Source organism: Festucalex cinctus, chromosome 6 (genome assembly GCF_051991245.1).
Source record: "Festucalex cinctus isolate MCC-2025b chromosome 6, RoL_Fcin_1.0, whole genome shotgun sequence".
Lineage (NCBI taxonomy): Eukaryota > Metazoa > Chordata > Actinopteri > Syngnathiformes > Syngnathidae > Festucalex > Festucalex cinctus.
Genome location: NC_135416.1, coordinates 24,754,245 through 24,777,691, shown reverse-complemented (window position 1 = coordinate 24,777,691; position 23,447 = coordinate 24,754,245). Strand labels below are relative to the sequence as shown.

General features: G+C 42.4%; 1 protein-coding gene across 2 annotated transcripts in view; it reads left to right on the top strand.

The window, feature by feature from the left end:
* Positions 1-23,447, top strand: part of LOC144020859 (potassium voltage-gated channel subfamily KQT member 5-like) — a 169,200-nt gene that overhangs the window by 116,069 nt on the left and 29,684 nt on the right. For both annotated transcript variants that reach the window (XM_077524726.1, XM_077524724.1), the window contains exons 2-3: positions 19,934-20,024; positions 21,050-21,176. In XM_077524726.1, the coding sequence (XP_077380852.1) occupies positions 19,934-20,024; positions 21,050-21,176 (218 nt within the window). The remainder of the gene's footprint in view (positions 1-19,933; positions 20,025-21,049; positions 21,177-23,447) is intronic.

Here is a 23,447-nt window from a genome sequence, read left to right as displayed (position 1 = left end):
ACGGCTTAATCCCAGTCCTTCGTAAAAATCCAAAGTCCAGGCAGGCAGTTATATTCCATCTTCGAGAATGCACTCTGTACAGACACATCGCAGGGTGAAAAGGGGCCTAGCTCAGAGTTGGTGACGGCCTTTTATACTCTTGGGCCACACCACTGACTCCTTCCGGTGAATGTCTCTCCGCGCACCTTCTCATATCAAAGCGCACTTGCTGGAACTCATTTTCAGTAATCTTCCACCGACGTGCCATGAAGATGAGTCATGATGAGGTCATACATTCCTTACAAATGTGTCATGGATACACAGCGTTGCATGATGAGTCATACATGAAAATATGTCAAGGTCTTCAGCTCTATTCGACAAATGATGAACGTTAAAATCAATAAAATCATATATATATTAATTAAGCAAGCATGAATAACATATATATACATTGCATGTTAAATCCCAAATTCTCTCAGCTTGAATTTAACAGGTTAATTCTAATCTCTGTTGCACATCTTGTATATATCTTTGTTAAATCAAACAATACATACGGACAATCTTTTCAATGCAGTTACAGCAATATTATCAGCGATAAAAGACAGTATCGCTTATAAATGAAAGAAAAGAAAAAGAAAGACAGAAAAACTTCATAGTTGGCTTTCAATGTGTTACAAACATTGATCCAAAAATCAGGTTAACAATTATCGAATATAGATTGTGTTGTGTATTATTATTTAATTCAGGATATCATTTATTTATATTTAATTTGTATCTTATATAGAATGTCCGGGCAATGCTGAGTGGGTGGCTTAGTTGTACAGGTTTGGCGGCATCTGGTGGTTACTTTGAGGAACTACACCCAGAGGCCAAAGAATGATTCAGTCCTATAGACACCTATTGGTCTCTAACTAAGAATTGAGTCTAGCCCATTAATTTGCTATCTCATTTTACATGATATGGCGTTTCATCTGACCCACTCAATCCACTCAATTCAACACCCCCTCCTAGAGATCAATGGTGTCCAAACTGATCAACCTCAAAAGCCCCCATCCAACCCGTCACCTGCATGCAACCCCCTTGTGTCCTCCGGCAACGGAGACACCGGGGATTCAGAAGGCAAGGAGTCGGACGGAGGATCAGTAAGAGGAGACCACAGGCCCAGTTCACCTATCATCAGGGAGGGAGATGACCCCGTTCCACCCCCATCCTCGCCTTGCACACCCTCCAGGTCATCAGTGGTCGATGTAACCGTGGGGGAGGGTGATCTCAACAGTGGCACAACCTTACCGACTGGAACATCCTGTCGGGCGGCTCTGGGTTCCCCAGGCTCGTCAACCCGGTCCAGGAAGGGCGAGGAGGGCGTTACAGGCTCGTAGGGCCACTCATCCTGATTGGATCCGACCTGTCTCAAAGGAGTGGCGGCTACACAGAAGCCAGCCAATGTGTTGAATGTCAAGCGCCGAGCACCGTCAGGCAGGCGCCATATCATGCGCATTAAAGGGAAAGTTCTCCCAATGAATTCACCCTCAACGTTAAAATAATAACGTATCTCTTTCAAGCGACTTTGAACCAAACCTTCCAACTTACTTGAGCCCGCGAAGTCAGCAAAGCCAGGCCATATCCAGGAACCACACTGGATATCAATGAAAAAATCACTGACGAAATTTAGAAAAAGCCCGTCTGGTATGAGCCACATTTCTCTACCCTCATCCACTGCGGGCAACGGATAGCAGCAGTGTCCATAGAAAGCGTCCCCCACCACCCAAGCGGACGTGAGGAGATCACTTCCACAGAAGACACACAGTGGCTGATCCTGGTTATCCTGTTAAACACACATCCAAAATTCGACAATTCTTAGACCTGGGGGAAACCTAAAATATTGCGGCTCCCAATATATACATTCTAATCTTAGTCTAAGTTTCCATCCGCATCTACTCCATCAATGCAGAACACCTCTACTACGGGAGAGCGAGCGTGTGGTCGCTCTTCCGAGTAGCGGAACCTCTTGGCGGGAGAGTAAAAAAACATAGATAATACCCAAATTACTAAAACCAAGTGGTCGACCAGACATAATCAAAGGAGAATTAAAATTATTCCCCACACTACTAACTTAGTTGTTTGCTATATCCGAGACAACAATAAAAAAGCCATGTTATAAAAATTATCCAATATTCCACTTCATTACTCACGTTTTGAAGGGCGCCTGGTCTTCCAATAATACCTTTACCCAAAGCATTACAAGCCATGGTTAGTTGTTGGTTACTGTTCCGCCAAAAGATTTCAGTGAGAAGTGAGGAAGTCAGGGCTAGGGCGTCTTATCTATAATTGGACCGATCCCGCCCTTTTCTGAAGCCCATCCCCACTTCTCAATAATTTCCCCTTAGTCGGCCCCCCCATTTTTTCTGCAGCTCGTTGGCCAATAACTGAGCTTTAACCTTATTTGGTGAGGTTTTCTCTTTATAATTTCGGTGGGTGGATAATGCCAAAATCCCTCTTTTGATAACTGCAACAGCTATAACTGCTGACAGAACAATTCCTGACACTAGCAGGAACCATAGTCCTACATCATATAATAAACCATACAGCCCTGTACTTATCCCAATAATCGCCGTCCCTGCTACATCTTCTACAACTTCCCCGGCTGTAGTGGCCACAGTTTTTACTACACCTTTTATTGCCAATCCTATTCTCTCATACCAAGTACATACATGTTCTCCCTTATGATCATATTCGTCCCTGTGTCCACAATGCAGCCATCTTTCAGCAGGTTCGTGGCATGTGCCAGGGCCATAAATCTTATTAAATCCCAGCCAATCAAACCCTATAACTATATCCCCTTTACAAAGGGTCTTCCTAAATGCGTGACCTTCTAAGATCTGCATCATAGAGTCAGGAGGCTTGGGGATCATTCTTAATCCTACCATTTTGGATAAGTCATGATCTTTGTCCCATCGCGTACAATATTCTCTACCCGCAGCTTGACTCCGGATCCATTGATTACTGTTATCCTTGATCCATACTGCCCCCTCATAGTTGGCATAATTCTCATCGCGATAACATACATTACAAAAATTCTGAAATCGGGAGACTTTATAACAGGGTATACGTGCTAATACAATTGTGCATTCATTAAAATCTTCCACGGACTCTCCCCCCTTACACAACATTTCCCATGGTCTTGGATTAGCATATAAGGCTGGTCTTTCAATGTCAGGCCAAATATCGTTCTCTTTAGAATACACCGTCGCCATATATTGATATTTAATCCAATAATTCTCCGACTCTCCTAAGCAAGGTATCACATCCTGAACCATCTCATCTTTATTGAGCCCCCACCACGTCTTACTCTCATCTCTCGTGTGTCCTTCTTTCCATGCTTGGAGGACTCCTTTAATCGTTAGGTTTGTGTTCAACCCTGTACAGTTATATATCCAATGAGTCAAAGGTGGCGTTCCTGTCTCCACCAAGGGGCATCGTGGTGAAATTCCACTTATCCACTCCTTCCTATGCAATCTGTTATACATTCTCAATGCTACACATTGGTCAATTTTATCAAAATCCCCTTTTGGGACATTATATAAATCATCCGGTGTAGGAATACGTTGAGCCCACATCCGTGCCCATACTACTTTTAACACATTTATTCCCAAAGTTTTATTAAAGGTTGATTTCAATATATATGTATCTCTTTTCCATATCCATGGAAAGGAATCATTTAGCCATACTTCATGTTTCACTTCTATTTTCTCTTGATCTAATGCATTTCCGGCATATAATCTAATAAAGTGACTCAGGATTAACCTTACATCACGCCTAAGCCCTATATCGGAGGGTGTAATTATATTACCCTCATCTGCATAACAAAACATATGATAGGGCTCAAAACAATATTTCATCATATTCCAATCACAATGGCTATTATTATACGACTGGGCCTTTTCTAACATTAACTTGCATCCTGGCCGTCGCGTTATTACTAATTTTTCCTGTGATATTGGTACAGGCTTTTTAAATTTTGCAAACCTACGTAACTTAAAAAATTTAGGTGACCTACCTGACGATGAAGCAGGAGTACCTGGCAAGTAATCAGTGGTCCCGTTGGTCCCTGGCTCCTCGCACCGAAAGGTTATACAGTTCCAACATGGTTCCCCTGCCGGGCGGAATTCGGTACAGGTGTCATTCCGTGGGGCCGCCGGGTAGGTGAAGTCAGAGGCGTCATGGCCTGTCTTCAGCCAGTATCCACCTGTTGCATCTGGTAGTCTTGCACAATATTCGTTGAAGTACCAAGCAGGTTCTTCCTTCCCGATCTGGATCCAGTTCTTTCTGATGATTCTTTGTTCTTGCTTCTCCAGACATAACAAGGTAATATTGACTGTGAAGTCGCTTGTTGTGTTATCAACTCGTAAAATCACTGGATGTGCACACTTGCTTTTTGATTTCGCAGGATATATAGTACTTCTTCTCAAGACCTCTAGGGTTTCATTATAATATGTGCTGTTAAAGGTGCGAAGATAGGAATTTATTACTGCTATCTTCTCCCTTCTCCATTCTACCCCACAGGGTTTTTCCTCTCCAGCACCGCAGGCTCCCTTCTCCCTTCTCCATTCTTCACAAACATGCTTCACTTCCACCTTCCAACACGTCTGATTGGTTATTTTAGTGGTGCCATGTCGTATTTCTACTAGGTCGAGGGGATTAATCGGGGCTGTGCTAGCGATGCTAGATTTTTGTCTCATCAAATAATATATCAAAAATACTACCATAAAACAAAGTTTGATAGTTATCAAAACTCCTCCATACCTCCAATTTTGTCGCTGGCGGTTGATAGCTTTAAGTTGTTCATCAACTGTGTCCGGTGGGTCTTCTAGCTTAGTACTAGAGCTTAGCTCTAGTATTACTAGCTTGCTACAACCTTGCTCTTCCTCCATCTCGTAGCTCCGTTTCATGCTTTCTTCTTTTGGTCTTGCCCTTTAAGGACTGTTGCGTTTTAATATCTCATTAGCTCCTCCTCCTTTTCTTGGGGGTTGGCCTTCATTACACAATTATCTTATCTTTTTACAAAAACTTATTTTATTTTAAAATAGGCGGGTTTTTTTTTTTTTTTCCCTTCTTAATTTATTGATAATCAATCTTCCTAGCTTTTTTGATCTTTTGACCACTTATCTTCATCATGTCTGGCCCTTCCCTCCATTCCGCCTTTGACCTCGTGGCTGGAGTTTCCAATACTTTACCCATCTCCATCCGTTCCTCCTTGGAAAAATGGAATGAGGGGCCCTTCTACACTTTCTCACCAATTCTTTCCATCTAGGTGATCTATACTCACATGGATTTGCCTTGTTAAAACTAGGACATCCACGTAGCGACCGATGCACTCGGCGGTCGCCAACTACATGTCCTTCACCGGTACAACCCGGGTATGGACATCCTTGACACCATTTTTCCTTTGGGCGACCTCTAAGGTCAGATTTTCCCCTGACATGGGTCACTCGTTCTTGCCCAAGCCTTCCCTCACTTAATGAACTCGCATTAAGTTTTTCTAGCTTTTCTGTGGCCACCTGGGCTAATGCCATCATCTTCTCATTACCACTAGGCCTTATTTTTTCACTCTTTTCATCTCTATAGGTTCTACCACTATACATTCTTATCTGTGCACTACTATGGCACTCCCTATAAAAAGTACATTTGGGGTGAAGCCGCTTGGCCTCCTCCTCCGTACTCATTGACACTTCCATTCCCAATGAGTATATACCCTCATAAGGTTTCATGGCCATCATTATTTTTACTTTTATCCAGTATCCTGTGTCCGACCTCGTATCTTGTTGAGGCGACACCACTGGACTCACCCTTACTACTGCTGTTTTAGCCTTATATTCCATTTTATCCAATGTAGTCCCCTTTATTATATGACTATCTTCTATAGCGCTAATATTCACTGCTTTCTCTTGCGGGACATCCGGCAATGTTTCCATTGAAATGTCCCCTCGAGCCAAAGCAACATTAATTAGCGTGGGCCAGGGGGTTCTCGGTTCCCCCCCACTTAACACAGGTTCAACGTGAACTAAAGTTGGCACCGCTTCCGAGCCAACAATTAATGGAGCCCAGCCATACTTACCTCCATGCGGTGGCCAGTTATTGTAAAGCAGTGCCTGGAACCTCGGGTCGCGAGTCCTCTCGTTTACTTCCATCGGCCAATAGGTCAGCAACTCGGAACTTAGCGACTTTATCGGGGTTTCTGCTCTAGTTAACTGCCATCCCTCGGCCTCTCCTGCTCTCACTAGTGAACCTTTTCCCATTCTCATCCTACAATGTAGGCAATACAATATCTTCTCTCCATCCCACATACATTTACAATGCTGTGCCTCGGTATTCTCTTGCGGGGCTAAGTCCCACTGAGCATACACTTTTATTCTAGGTAGGCTCTTTATTCTACAATACCCACATACCTGTATTTCAAGTATCTTAGCCGTGCCTACCTCGCTCAAATCCGGCTTAAGCCCGTCCAACCAGCCTTCGTCGGATATCTGTTCCACATTCCACTGGCTCCTCAACTCCTCGCTTCCACTACAAATTATGCAGGTCAAGATAGCCGGTTGCCAACTAAAATCTTCTACTCTATTAACAATATATCCTCTTATTGCATTTATCCAAAGATTAAATGCCCTACCAACCATTACTTCCTTTTCAGTCCTCCGCACGATGACAGCTCCTTTCACCATAACGAGCTTGACAAAGGCCGGAGTGGCTTGTTCCATCTTTTAATTATTTGTCTTACTCCTTAGCTTTAGGCTGAATTAACTGGCATTGGTTTTAGCTGCTCTACCCCTTGGAGTCCCTTCTTTTTTAATCGCACTGTATTTCTGTCTAAAACTTCTTCAATGATGTCAGATTGGTCATACTTCGCTTTTACTGCCTGACTATCAGATGGACCATGAGATTTTATCCACACTCTCCGTCCTACCTGAAATGGGCACTTTCCTTTCTGAGTGTTTTCTGTACTTTGCATTCGTCCTACTTCAGGAGCGACAAAGGGGCGCTGGTTTAACTCCTCTGAAGGGGAAGGTCTATCTGCTCTGCTCCTCCCATTCAAGTCCTTGACCAACTCCACCAATTTTTCACTCCATTCTTTTCCATTAGCATTTTTCCCGAGCCAACTTTTAACTAGACCAATGGTCCTTTCAGCCACGCCGTTAGCTTGAGGGGTGTAGGGCGGCGAATAAGTTCTTATTATTCCCCACTTCTGACACCACCTGTCTATTGTAGCGTTTTTGAAATGAGTTCCATTGTCAGTTCTTAACTCTCTCGGTATGCCTAACCACATACAACCCTCTTCCAGTGTTTTTAGTACGCTATTAGCATTCGCATTACGCACCGCTTTTAATCCTAAATGTCCTGACATCGAATCTACAAGCACAACAAGATACTTCTCACCTTTAGTGCCGTTTACTCCCATGGGGCCTGCTACGTCCATGCAAACTGATGCCCATGGAACAGTGCTTTTAATCGTCAATCCGTCCACTCGCTGTCCTCGGCGTCCTGCATTATACTTATTACACAACTCGCAATTTCGTATAACTGAACGGATTTTCTTTTCTGGGATCCAAAGTTCCAGTTTCTCCAGCTCTCTCTTTGTGGGCAAGGCACCTCCATGGCCTAGCGCTTCATGTACGGCTTTAGTCACCTCACACACAAACTCATCTGGGACCACTTTTCCTCCTTTGGGGGTATTGTCCCATTTTTCTGCTCCTACAATTACCAATCTTCTCTCTTGGACGTATTTATCTATTTCATCATTTCCTCTCCAGTGAGCCCCCTCCTTGACGTGGGCTTTCTGGTGAACAACATCGATAGTCATATTTAACCTTAACTCGGCTATTTTCTTCCATAACTCAGCATGAGCAATTTCTTTACTCCTCGCTCCTTCAAACCCATTTTCTTCCCAAATGGATAAGTCCTCTTTGAGCGCCTGGGCGCAATAGTGACTATCGGTTATAAGTCTTACTCGACTCACGTGTAATCTTATGGCCTCCAACAATCCTTCTAACACCGCTGTAGCCTCTCCTGCTTGGGCACTACCAGGAGTCTGACCTTTTCGGCGGCATACCTCTTTACCATTATGTTTCAGGATGAAGCCCCAGTGGGCATTCTGGTCTTCACCCTTTTTAGAACCATCTGTGTATAAAACCCATTCATATGGCTTCTCCTCACCATTTACAGTTTTCGCCTGTTTTTTAGATATGGATTTTGCTGGTCCTATCTCTAGGTCAGGGTCAAGCAGGATATCTTCCCACCTCCCCCATCTCACATTCGTCGCTTTAGTACTTTCTAGTGTGTCTTTACGCAGGTATCGATGTACTTGACTCTGCGTAACAACTTTTATGCCTTGTCCCTGGGCTAGGTCTTTTAATGTTCCCCAATATTTAGCAAGAACTGCTAATTCTCTCTCCTCCTGGGGAAACTTTTTCTCAACATTATTTATAGTGTAAGTCCATAGCGTCACTAAGCCGGCACCTTCATTACTAACACTTACCATTGCATTATCTTCATCACATTGTATCTCGGCAACCAACCTGACTTCCAAGCTTCTCGGTTCGAGGCGTATAGCATTTTTTACTACGTTTTTAAGCCCTTCTAAATTCTCTTGGTCTTTAGCTGACCAAGGCCAATCTTTTGTTTTCTTTTCGTTAGGAATTTTACGCAATCGAGCATAAAGGGGTCTCGCAAATTTCTGATAATACGGAACATGATCTCGAACATAATTACACAGTCCTAATATTTTCTGTAGCTCGTTCTCGGACGTTGGAGGCAAAATCTGTTCTATTTTCTCTCGATACGCTTGCGACAGCCCCAAGTCTTCAGACACTTGGAATCCCAAGTAATCTACCTCAAACCTGGCCAGCTGACACTTCTTAAGATTTAGTTTTAATCCTGCCTCCGTCACTCGTTCGATTACGGCCTGCAGAATCTCCAAATGTTCCTCCTCCGTGTCACTAGCGATGAACACATCATCGATGTAAACTGTGACTGGGAGACCTTCCAAAATATGCAAGACAGCTGATTGAAATACATTCGGGGAGTTCTTATATCCTTGCGGCAACCTCTGCCAAACGTATGCTTTTCCTTTATGCGTAAACGCTGTTTTCCCTTGTGATGCTTTGGCAATTCTTAGGGAAAAGAATCCATTTGCAAGGTCAATACATGATTTATACTTCTTTACTCTTAATGTTTTTAAAGACGCCTGGGGGTTTATGAGGCTCGCTCGGTTAGCCACCGTTCGGCGGTTTAGAGCTTTAAAGTTAATGACTGGCCTCCATCCCCCTCCTACCGCTTCAGGTTTTTTAACAGCTTGAATTGGGCTATTGGTAATAGGGTTTAGCTCTTCACGAATAATGCCAAGTGCTAATAATTCTTTTACAATTACCTCCATTTCGGCCACTGCTCCGGGGTTGAGGGGATATTGCCTCACTGGCGGATGTACCCCCCCAATTATAATATGCACATAATTTGCGCCTAAATCACCGCAATCATTTTTAAAATGTGCGATAGCGGCTTTGTCTAAAATTTCACCTAATTTCTTTTTCCCTTCCAGTGTTAATACACTGTCTTGGATTTGTTGGGCTTTTACGGCAGGTACATCTACTGATTTATACCATTCTTGGTCGGGTATTATTTTTGTAGGGCCTACTTTCACTAATTTCGGTTTTAGTTTTTCCCATCTCTTTTTCGCAACTTGCCTTTTATTTTTAGGCTTTTCCATTTCTTCTGCATCTTTTAATGTCAACAAATTGTATGGTCCTAACACCCACACAATTCCCTTCCAGATCCCTACCGGCATTTTGGCAATCGAGCCATCAGCTACCATTACTTTTAGGTGTCCGATTCGTTTTAAGGCTCTACGGGTCATGGACACCTCGGCCCCTGTGTCTACTAAATAGGGCACTCCCTCCACCTTAGCATAAAGGTTATCCCCTATTCTGTAAACCCCTTCTAGGGTGACCCGTGCCTTTGTTTCCATTATTTCCCAGGCCCCCCGGAGGCTGCAGCCTTGCGAGCCTCGAGGAAGGCCTTCCTTTCTTCTGGGTTCAGTTTGTCAAATTCTTCTTTGGGCATATATGCTGGACCTGGTCTTCGCACTGCTGGCTGTTGTCTTGGTTGGGGCCTCGTCTGCTGTCCTGGCTGGGTGGCCTGTCTCTGATTCCAGTTCGTTCTCTGCTGCTGAGGTCTCACGTAGGGGACAGTCTGAACTGGTTGCTGAGCTCCCTGCTGGACCTGCTGTTCGCTCCCTCGGGTGCGACTAGCGACTGGTCCGGTCCTCCTTTTCTCAGCGTTGTGCTTAGTTAGGCGATCCCACTTCCTAACGGAGGCTTCAATTTTCAGCGTTGTGCTATTTGGGGCCATTTTCACAAAGACAGCTTCGTTCCCTCTGTCCTTGACAATCATCCGCAGCACTTTGATATACCTATTTGGAGATATAACTTCCTTAATTTTGTGCCACACATTTAGCAGTGAAACGTCCCTTTTGAGTTGCTCTCTAGCCCTGCTAATATGGGCATCTTCATCCTCATCTTCGCCGTCCACCCATCTTTCGTAGACCTGTTGTGGTGTTTCGTATGGTCCGACAGGGCTAGCGATGATGTACTGAAGCCATAGTTTCTTAGCACCATCTCCTCCTGGGGCGTCTCTAATCATAGGCCATGTCTCAACTAAATACTCTTTAGCTGTCTCTAGCCTACCTTTTTGGCGAACCAACTCCTTCAAGGTCTTAAATTGTTGCACCTCCCCCTCCATGTCATGTGGTTGGGGCACTGGGTTTGGTACTATTGTAGTTGATCCCAGCTGTGTCACATATTGGGACTGTTGGTTCAAAGAGGTTCTTGGGGCAGCTGGTACCGTTACAGTAACCGCTGCTCCATCATTATCAGAACCTGAATTCAGGTCATCGTCGGCTCTCAGCTCACATTTTGCTTTATTATTTATTGCTTTTTTAAGCCTTCTCAACATAAAATCATGTGCCACCGCCACGTAGCCATCCCTGAAATTCTTAGTCAGGTCTTGGTGAATTAATAATGTGGTATATGGCGGAGCCTGTAAAATGTTAATAGCCTCGCGATAAATTATTCGCATAGTTAGAGGCATTTTACTATCTAGCTTATTGAGCCAGGCAGGTGGATAGGGGCGATCTACTTGCCCTGCCTCGGGTATGTAAGCTTTCCGCCCATCCTTTGTCTCGATCCATCCCAGGTTAAGATCTCTAGCTACCCTTGCTGAGGATTGGTACACGTCAAACGTAGGTTGAGGATTTTTCTTTCTTTTACTAACTGGTCTTGTAACTATTTTCGGGTTCTGGCCAGGGTTGCCCGGGTCATCTTCTGATGAGGTTGAGTCTTGGTCTTCGTCAGCGGGGTTAGCGCCAATCACGGTCGAAACAGGAGCTTGCTCTTCATCGTCTTCTTCTTCGCTCCCATCTCCTGGCATCGCTAACGGTCCCATCGGGTTTACATTTCCCATATGCCTTTTTTGCGAAACCTGTGGCAGGGGCACCGGCGTTATGGGGGGTTGTCCCGGAAAGAGCTCCCGTGCTGTTCCAGGGGTAGACGTGACGGGGCTAAAGGTCACCGTTCCCCTTGGGGCCTTGTTTTTTCCCTTTGGGGTTTGTCTGCTCGGTCCCTCTTGCTCTTCGTCTTCCACCTCCCGGGCAGCTTCTGCCTTCCTTCCACTTACCGGGAGAGGCACGGGAGATGTTTTAACTGGGGATGATGACTGGGGTGAGTCCCTGGGTTCTCCGTTTATTGATTGCTGGAGCTGGCGTCGTTCACGATGCATCTGTCTAGTACGGGTTAAAATCTCGTCTGTCATTGATTTAACTCGTTCCTCTCTCTGCTTTTTTGATATTACTATCACAAATTCTACTCCCGATGGTGTTGTTACAGGAGTCTTAGCTCTTAGAGTGAACGCTGCTACTGCTATGGACTCAGCCAGTTGCCACTGCATCTTTCCAGTTTTAATCCAATTTACAGCCATCACTATTCTCTCCGCTCCTTCTCCTAACGCTTTGTCGACCCCCCTCTCCAATGCTTTTGCCATCTCGTCCGCATATTGTGACTGATCGATTTTGGGGTTCCACTCTGTCCCTGGCACGTGTATTATCATGCCGTAGGGAGTGTTCCCACCACTAGTTTTTGCCGCTATTATTGGCCGCTGATTATCTTTTTGTAATTCTTGTTTAACCTCTAATTCATATTCTTGTCCCGCTTCCTGCCTTAAAATGTTTCCAAGCGCTTTACTATGCGGTTTTAGTGATCTATCTGTTATTATCACTATAGCATCCCCCCGTATTTGCCAGGGGCTTCCCACATAGTGGCACAATATTACACCATTCCCGATTGAAACCTTTTTTGTTTCCTCCGGCAGCCCACCCAGGGGCGCCGTTCTTATCAGGGGAGTCATTTTTACAATTTTTCCCGGGCTTTCATTTTCTGATGCTCCTGCATCCTCCTCATGGACACATGAGCCCATATCAACAAAGCCCTCTTCACCAACGGCCTCAGCTGGCCTTTTCCGCATTTTTTGTAACTCTTTCTGCTTTTGATCAAATCCCGACTGCTCCCAGAGGTTGAAGCTTAATGCTTCAGCCCCCTGGGGATTTGCTAATTCCACCCTTATCTGCATTTTCTCAGCGAGGGATTTAATCGTAGAGTCCCACTGGACTCCGGTGCTAGTTACTTCCACTACGTTATACACATCCAACAATACAGTCCACCAGTGGACCCAAAGGCCCACCATCCCAGGGGTGCATCCCTCTTGGGGGTGGTTTACCACTACTGTTGCTATGCCCATTATTTCGGGAAATTCACTCACAAACACTCCTGTTTCCTTCACCGACCTTTCCACCTCAGCTGCGAGGTCGGCAAGACGGATTGAAGGGTTGTTTACTTCCAGGTGCCTTCTTGCTCCTGGTGGCCATCGATCTACACCTTCACCCAGTAGCATAACCACTACTGGTATATCTGGTTGTTCTAGAGGATGGGGTGCAGGCATTAACCCTGCTACCCCCTCTGTAGGGCTGGGGGGCTTTCCCCTCCCATTTCTCCCTATTATTCTTTCCATTACTTCACTAGCGTGTTCTATAGCCCGCTTTGCTTTCTTATTGTAGGAGTGGAGCTATCTATTTCCGAAGCCTTCCCCGCGCGCTTTGGGTTCAGGGACGTACTTTAGCTCCTGGTTACTCAGCTCCGTACCCATGTACGTTGCCTCTACTGCTATCAGGACTACCGACTTCGAGTTTTTCCTACCTTTACTCGTCGGCGGATGTCCTCTCTCAAACGGTGGGGTGTGTTGTCCTTTCAGGTCGGTTGTAATCCTTCCCGCTTCTCTTCTCCGGGATCTGGATGTCTTCTTGTTCCTGGACACGTCTGCTAGGAACCGAAAAAGGCTGCCTCCACTAGAACATTAGTCTAGTGGAAACTCCTACCTTTCCTCCTTGGTTCTCGACGACTTTCTTCTTGTGCCAATGGACACTCCTGTCAAAACCGAAAAAGGCTGCTTCCACTAGAACATTAGTCTAGTGGAAACTCCTACCTTTTCTCCTCGGTTCTCGACGACTTTCTTCTTGTGCCAATTGACACTCCTGTCGGGGAACCGAAAAAAGGCTGCCTCCACTAGAACATTAGTCTAGTGGAAACACCTACCTTTCCTCCTAGGTTCTCGACAACTTTCTTCTTGTGCCAATGGACACTCCTGTCGGGAACCGAAAACTTAAAAGTTTTTCAAAAACTCCAGGAGAAAAGGCAAGCGACCGGGAATCAGGGTTAGGTTTGCAGCGTCAGCCTCTGACACTGAGTCCGCTATCCAAGATAAGGGACTATAAATATCTTCAGGCACCCCGCAATAACTAAGCAAAGAGTATGGTAGTTTTGCTACAAATGGATACCTGAGATAACAAACCAATAAAATGGGCAACCGCACCCAATCTGGCAAGCCTAAATAGCGCAACCCATAGTTTAACATCACAAGTCTAAAAGAGACTGCCTCTCTCCGAGCAGCCTCTCAACATTAACTCTAACTGTTCAAGCCCTCCTTCTTTTTGTGGACTGGCCTGAACCACCCCTTGACTCAGCCCCTCCCTCAGGAAAGCGCGGCGCAGCGCGCTCTGCCAAGTACACTATCAGTACCTTCACAGCTGACCAGAGCAGCAGGTCGCTGTTAAAGCCCATTCACTTTGAATGGCCTTCTCACACTCAACCTCTTTTAGAGTGCAAGTCTCATGGGGGAGCCAGTCACCGTTTCATTAACACAAAATAGTACAATCAACTTCGACTCAAAAATCACACTAGATTTTCACAATTAAAGAAGCTCTTTTCCATGAAACACTATTCATCAAAGAGACTATTTTGTGTTAGCTCAGGGTCGTATGACATGACAATTTATCAGCGAGTTTGCTATCAGCTCTAAGCTCTGTGCCCTCCGCTCAGAGCCGCAAGCTTCGCTCACTCGGGTTCCTGTTTTGGGCCTCGATCGATCCCGATTTTGACAAAAATGAGTCAATCGAAGCCCCACGTTGGGCGCCACATGTCAACTTCCGCTTACCCGCAGGACTTAAATCGGGAAATATGTCCTGATCGACTCTCCAATTAAAGGGTTAGAAATTCCCCTTTTTCCTCACCAGCTCTAAGGCGTCAGCGTGAGGAGACGGGAATTAAATAAGCCGATATATCAAAGTGGATTCACCTAGGTTTGTTCACTGTCATCTTATCATGAGGCCAATCCGTTTTCATACACCTATCAATCCTGAGTGAGTAACCACACACACAGAGCCCAGGAATGCTAGCATGTACACCTCACTTCATTGGCAGCTCCACTTCTCTGAGTTGTTTGCATTTGTTATTGACCTAGTAATTTAATAATCCTTGTTAGGATCATACGGATTTGTTACATATCAAGCAGGAGTATTTGACTTATATTAATACAGATGGAAGCATTGGTTAGAGGTTATTCAAATGCACTTACCTTCCTCCAAACGTCCGTTACTGTTGTCCGTCTTGGAAAAAATAATGAGGTGGACTCATAAAATGTCCGGAATAAATAAAATAAAATCAAAAAAAATAATGAGGGCTCATCAAACGTCCCAAATAAAATCATAAACAAACATTAGGGTCTTATAAAACGACCAAAGAATAAAAATAAATCATAAACAAATAAAAAGGTCTTATAGAACGACCAAAGAATAAAAATAAAATCACAAACAAATGAGAAGGTCTTATAGAACGACCTCAAATAAATAAAATAAAATCATAAACAAATGAGACGGTCTTATAAAACGACCAACTTATAAAAATAAAATCATAAACAAATGAAAGGGACTTATTAAAACGTCCAAAAATAAATATAATAAAATCAAAACAATATGAGACAAGATAGTAGAATGATTAATACGAACCTTGTCTTTTAAATAATTTTATTAACAATAATAAGACAACCAATATAAATCAAAAATCACATTTAATGATAAAACTTTAAATCAATCAAAATAAAATAAAATAAAATAAAATAAAATAAAACAGGAGATTAAAAATAGTATAACCTTTTACAATAAGCTTTACAAGATTGATCATTCCTCGGAAAAGCTTAAGACCTGATTGACAATAAGATGTTTTTGGCAAAAATAATTTTGAAGATATGAGAGTGTATTAAATGGCCCCCACCCTAACACGCGATTAGTCATTCATATCTTCCTATTATACATCATTATTGCTAAAAGATTTGTACATTACCAATCATTGAAGAAAGGGTCCAACCACGGCTTAATCCCAGTCCTTCGTAAAAATCCAAAGTCCAGGCAGGCAGTTATATTCCATCTTCGAGAATGCACTCTGTACAGACACATCGCAGGGTGAAAAGGGGCCTAGCTCAGAGTTGGTGACGGCCTTTTATACTCTTGGGCCACACCACTGACTCCTTCCGGTGAATGTCTCTCCGCGCACCTTCTCATATCAAAGCGCACTTGCTGGAACTCATTTTCAGTAATCTTCCACCGACGTGCCATGAAGATGAGTCATGATGAGGTCATACATTCCTTACAAATGTGTCATGGATACACAGCGTTGCATGATGAGTCATACATGAAAATATGTCAAGGTCTTCAGCTCTATTCGACAAATGATGAACGTTAAAATCAATAAAATCATATATATATTAATTAAGCAAGCATGAATAACATATATATACATTGCATGTTAAATCCCAAATTCTCTCAGCTTGAATTTAACAGGTTAATTCTAATCTCTGTTGCACATCTTGTATATATCTTTGTTAAATCAAACAATACATACGGACAATCTTTTCAATGCAGTTACAGCAATATTATCAGCGATAAAAGACAGTATCGCTTATAAATGAAAGAAAAGAAAAAGAAAGACAGAAAAACTTCATAGTTGGCTTTCAATGTGTTACAAACATTGATCCAAAAATCAGGTTAACAATTATCGAATATAGATTGTGTTGTGTATTATTATTTAATTCAGGATATCATTTATTTATATTTAATTTGTATCTTATATAGAATGTCCGGGCAATGCTGAGTGGGTGGCTTAGTTGTACAGGTTTGGCGGCATCTGGTGGTTACTTTGAGGAACTACACCCAGAGGCCAAAGAATGATTCAGTCCTATAGACACCTATTGGTCTCTAACTAAGAATTGAGTCTAGCCCATTAATTTGCTATCTCATTTTACATGATATGGCGTTTCATCTGACCCACTCAATCCACTCAATTCAACACAGGTCACGATTCGATTCAATACCGATTAATCCTGATACGAATTTATAAGTCGATTGTTGCGATTTTTTTTCATTCAAATTTAGAAAATACTAATCAGTAAGCTTGTAGAGTGTAAGATTTATATGAAAATGTATTATTTATTTATCTGAAATTTCGGTCTTATAGAGGTTGTAATTTGTTTCATGTTTGAACAGCATTGAAATAAAATATTAAGGCTTAATGTTCCGTTCATATAACATTCTTCCATGCTTAAGGTGTGAATCCTAAAAAAAAAAAAAAAAATCGATTTTGCCGATTATTGAATCGATTCGAGAATCGCGCGATGTAGTATCGCGATATATCGCCGAATCGATTTTTTTTTTACACCCCTAGTGGATAGTGAAAAATATTTTTTATTTTAGTCCTCAAAACTCATTTTGACCTCTAGAAAACTTACCTTCTTGCAATTTTGCTTCATGTATAGTTTTAATCTTATTTCATAAGCATTCCATACAGTTAAGTAGTTGACCATATAATTTCATGCAGGGATATAGCGGCAATACTGTCACATACGTTGCATTTTGTGGAGTTATGTTGAATATTTATGAATGAAGAAAGCTATCTAGTTTTATATTCGAGTTAATTGTGTTTTGCCATTCAGAGTGACGTCACTTGTAGTTCGCCGGTGAAGTCCGGGTCCTTTTTTACTTCCGACTTCGCAAGTGGAATTTCAAGTTCAAGGGGACGTTCGGTCCGTGTACTTTTCAGCCATTCGTTTTTCCTTCTGAAGCAAGGACACGGAAAAAGGGAACGTTTTTTGTTTTGATGTATATGAACAAATAACGGGAAACGAGTCGTCTCCCGTTTTTGTTGAATTAAAAATGAAAATGAAAAACGGGAAACGGGCCTTTATCCGATGTTCTATAATGTGTTTATTTAGCACAAATCGGGAAATGAAATGTAAACCTGTAAACCCGTTTTTCGCAAGCTGGTTTCTCCTTGACCCGGAAGCCGTTCATCTTTTGCGGCGCATCACTGCTGCTGCTGCAGTAGCAGCTTGCTGCCCCCTAGTGTCTATTTCGAGGTCCCTGTAAGCGCCTATTCTTCGGGACTTCCAAACATGGATTTTAGATGGCTATCACAACTTGATAGTGGAAATGAAAAATAACGGCATGACATGACGTCGAGTGAAATCGCTACACATCTGTGTAGCCAATTTGGCTCTATAAGAGGACTTTCAGAGAGAACTGTCCGAAGGTGGCTCTCAGATTATTGTCTGCCAGAGGCCTCAAAATAGACACTAGGGGGCAGCAAGCTTCCACTGCAGCAGCAGCTTGTGACGTGCCGCAAAAGATGAACGGCTTCCGGTCAAGGAGAAACCAGCTTGCGAAAAACGGTGTATGGCAACATTTCATTTCCCGATTTGTGCTAAATAAACACATAATAGAACATCGGATAAGGCTCGTTTCCCGTTTTTCATTTTCATTTTTACTTCAACAAAAACGGGAGACGACTTGTTTCCCGTTATTTGTTCATATAAATCAAAACAAAAAAAAACGGAAATCGGTTTGTTTCCCGTTTTCCGTGTCTTTGCTTCAAGAAGGAAAAACGAATGGCCGAAAAGTACACGGACCGCGTTCCCGTACACACTTCCTGGTTTGAACTCGGAAAAGTCCGACTTCCGACCATCCTCGAATTCAGCATTAATACACACCAACTAATTACATAACATGGGACACCTGGACAAGGCACACATGGCTGGGGACACTGATTGGTTGACACAACTAGACACAGCTGGAGACACTGATTGGTTGACACAACAAGTCACAGCTGGGCAAGACACAAGTGGCAGGGGATGCTGATTGGTTGACACATGAGTAAGGGCAGGCAAACACAGGTGGACATGACAATGCTTGACAACACTAGGGAGCCGAGGCACAGAAGGACAATAAAACAAAACAGATCAAGACAGAACTTAATGAAACATGAGGACAAAATCAACCCAAACCCAACCCAAACCATGACACACGGAGCTCAGAATCTTTCAGCTTGCACCTCGATCAAATGCACCAAAATCGCTTTACACCACCTGCGCCACCATTTAGATGTTTTTTTTTTTTTCATCAGTCTAAAATCTAGTCTCATTTTTGTGACCAAATTGCCAGATGCATCCCCCAGAATGGCCAGCTAGGAGTAGCACTATCTACCAAACTCCACACACATGCTAAACTCGACTTGTCCTTCAACAAAAATGAAGATGTGCCCGTATTTATGCCGAGCACAATCTTCTTCCATCCATCCATCCATTTTCTTGACCGCTTATTCCTCACAAGGGTCGCGGGGGGTGCTGGCGCCTATCTCAGGTGGCTTTGGGCAGTAGGCGGGGTACACCCTGGTTGCCAGCCAATTGCAGCACAATCTTCTTTCTCAACAAATTATCAGGTGTGCCAGTGGTACAAATCAAGGTCTGAAACATGGTCATCTTGACTTGCCCCGGCACGAAAACGATGATACGGCGGTTTTTATGCTGAATACATGGGCGCCTATCTACGAAAATACAGTCCATGGAGTTCAAGTCAAGTCAGAAGTTTTTGTCAAACAAGTCATAAAATTAGCAACTTAAGCAAACTCAAGTCCAGGTCATATAACTGGAGTGTGCCACCTGTGTCAAAATAAGATTACTCAATAAAACGTTGCACTAAAACAAGTAGCATGATGACATACCAACCATGCATTGACTTACAAGGGGGCAGATGCGATAAAAAACAAATGTGCACCCGATTCTAAATGCTTCAAACAACTCACCACAAAGCTACTGGGTTCATTCTCCTTATCATCATGATTTGTTGTTTTTTTTATGCTTTACGGTATCTTATTGTTTTAAAGCCAGAATTTTACGTCTTGAGGGAGAATTTTTGGAAATGGTCAAATTATTCCAATTTTTCCAAGTGCTTCGCTTGTACTGCTTGTCCCCCGGAAAGCACATTACACAAACAAACATGATTAATTTAATGTTGGAGGAAATTGAATAATAGTTTGGTTCCTAATTCACTGCAGAAAATAACCCATCAAGAATGGGCTGTCAGTGTTGTTGCTCAGAAAAATCCTGTTGACAAACGTCACCATTTTGAAATGTTCTAAATGTTGGGTGTTTGCAGTACTGTATTTCTGATTTATGTATTTGTGTTCGTTCTGTCCAGGTTCGTCTTGGTCTTCAGCTGCCTGGTCCTCTCAGTGTTCTCTACCATTCCAGCTCATCAGGACTTCTCCTCTTACTGTCTGCTTATTTTGGTAGGAGATGGAAACGATAATTTTTCATGTTTTGATACACTTTTCTCCATATTTCTCTCCCTCTGAAAATTGTTTATTCATATGGCATACCATATATACCCACTCAGTTAAAAGATGATTTAAAAAAAAAAATTATTATTCTTATACAATGTGACCCCCAAAAGTCATACCTTTTGGCCCAACTGTATTTTCGTAGCCAGGCGTACATGCGCTCGGTGTAAAAACTGCCGCATCTTCATTTTCATGCCAGGGCAAGTCTAGTTTCTGTTTGGGAATACGGCATACCGCGCGACGCCTCATTGGGCGTTCAGGCCGACCGAGGGCATCTTCGTTCTATTACATGCCCCCCACCGCACCTGATCATCTGATAACAGGAAGTAGACTAGACTTTAGACCAGGTGAAACTAAGTTGTGGCGTAGGTGCTGTAATGCGATTTTGGTGTATTTCATCCAGTTCACAACAGATTTTGCACTCAGCTGATGTGTGCTGGATGTCATCGTATTTCACTGACAAATGTGGCATGGGCATGCATTGAATCATCTGAATCATTATAAAAATCAACTAATTGAATGCATCATTGCGAGTTAGTGTTAAACATTGAAAATATTTTAACTCATTAATTGCATAATATTCCATAATTAATTGTGATTAATTAAATTTTTCATACTGTTTGCTACAACGCTTGTAACAGATATTTACTTGAGTAAAATCTTGGAATTAATTATCAAGTAGAGAGCTTTCTGCAGTTTCTTATAAACTTTATAAACTGCACAGATTATAGTTTGTGTTTAAAATCCTTGATTTGTGTAATATTAACTAAATCAAGAGCAAAGATTTCAGTCTAGCAAGGCCTATAATGTGAGAGATGTCCATTGTTGATTTTGATACTAGACTGTCCAATCTAAATTCTTAGTTGTCATTCTTACTTCATCTTAAGAGGCCCTGATTAATTGTGAATATATGAAAGCCACATCAGTGCCTTCTGCTAAGATGATTTATACATCATTTGTTGAACATCCTGTAGGAGTTTGTCATGATTGTGGTGTTTGGGTTGGAGTACATCATCCGCATCTGGTCAGCAGGCTGCTGCTGTCGTTATAGAGGATGGCAGGGACGTCTCCGCTTTGCCAGAAAGCCTTTCTGCGTCATTGGTGAGTTATTACAGCATCCCATCCCACTTCCCCCAATAATGTACAAGTAATTTCTCAGTCAGTCTTACTATTTTCTCTCCTTTTTTTTATTTATTTATTTATTTATTTTTTTTTATGCCTGTTGCATCGTTCAGTCGCCTTATTCTCCTGCCCTGGTGCGCACACACAATAAAATGTTAGGTCGTAGGCAATATTCCATTACATGCGACTGACCAGTGTTTGCGCGTGTCATTGAGAGTTGTGGTCAAAGCTCATAGGAGAAGAATGCATTTACGTAATGAGTTTGCATCAATGGCCTTTTATTTTTCCAATATTTAGACACGAATCCCTCTGCTGCTTCTTGGAAAGCACAGTTGGAAAGACTGATGGAAGGGGAATAAGGCTCATGGGTCACATGTGACCCCCACTTTGTTCACGTGAACATCGATGTGCTTGTTTATGATGTTGCTGATCTCAGGAGTATTGTGGAAACGGACAAGCACATTTTCAATGTGCGACAGTACAAGACAGAGTGGTCAAGTTTTAACTTCAATGCTGCTGCTGATGAAAATAAATCTTCTCTGTTTGGACTTCCTCACATTTAACTCACTCATACATCTTTTAGAACACTAATCCTCGCTAGGGTAGCGGATGTGTCGGAGCTTAGTCCAGCTCACTTAACCAGAGGCGGGTAGAGTAGCCAGAAATTGTACTCAAGTAAGAGTAGAGTTACTTCAGAATAATATTACTCAAGTAAAAGTAAAAAGTAGTCATTTAAAAAAATTTACTCAAGTAGAAGTAAAAAAGTATTCGCTGAAAAGAATACTCAAGTACTGAGTAACTGCTTGAACATTGTCTAATTTATTTTTTAAAAACAATGTAATCAGAAAGACAAAAACATTCATTTTGTTGGGGTGAACCCTCTGTTGACACAAAAAATATCAGGCTATGAGTTTACAGGCGAGGAAGCCATTGAAATCACACATTCAGTTTAATTTGCAAAGTTAAATTAAGTTAACTATATTAGAGTAGGATTAATGTATTACATCTGAGTGTACACCTGAAAATATTGTGGACACTAAATTTCTGTAAATACCCATCCAGCATAACAATTAGAAACTTGTACTTTTTAGCCTAAATCTTTTTTGTTTACAAATGCTTTGCATTGCTACATTGAATAAGACGTTGATATGTTTTCTTTCGAGGTTCTGGCATTACATGGAGTCGTGTTTATCTGTTACCAAAACTATCTTTACCGTGAATAATTTGACACTTACTGGCTACTGCCAATTCATGCCTCCATATAACATGTATCGTGATCTGTTTCATTTATGGCAACAGTTAAAGTGTTTAAAAAAGAGTCTATGTGAAAAGGTTCATTTTCAACACTTAAGACAAATACCTGCCTAAATAAAGGAAAAAGGGAATTTAGGTCAAACTTACCGCGACATGTTAACTCAGGTTCGATGTGGAATTTTTATATGCCAAAATGTCCGTTTGTTTCGACAGACACATAAGACACTGTATTATAAAGCTGTTATTCCGCACGGTGTGCAAGGTAAACATGCTAATTATTTGAGGCCATGGGTGTTCGTCTTCGTCCTCTCCCGCTGCCATGTTCCAAATGCTGACAGCGTTTCCACTGCCTGTGGTCACGTGACTGCATTGTTACGTCTGATTGGTAGAATGTTCAGGGAAGGAGTCGTCATGTGATTATTGTTGCTACGTCTGATTGGTGAAATGCAGTCATTGTGCCAGAACTGCTGTTGGCATCTCTGGTAAAGATAATGAACAAAAAAGAGGAGAAAAAAAAGGAACGACTTTAGTGTAGCGGAGTAAGAGTAGCGATCCTTCTTCACACATCTACTCAAGTAAAAGTAGAAAGTATTGTGTGGTAAAACTACTTTTAGAAGTACTTTTTTTTTTTAGGTTACTCAAGTACATGTAAATGTAACTCATTACTACCCACCTCTGGACTTAACTGACCAAAAAGTATATACTGTCTAATTTATGGTCCCATTTGTAATAGCAGCAAAACCTCGTTCCAAAAGTTGAATAATGTATTCCTCAAATTTCTCAACACAACACCCCATTATGACAAGATGCCATTTATTTTTCATCTTGTGGTTAAATGGAATAGATTCCACGGACTTCCGACTTCCGTAAGTCACACACTCCTCTGAATCCTCTCAAGCACCAACGTTGGATGTGCACAGCCAATTTCAGATCTCTCCAGAGACTTTCAGTGGGATTTAAGTCTCACCTGTGGTTGGTCCACTGATATTCTGGCTG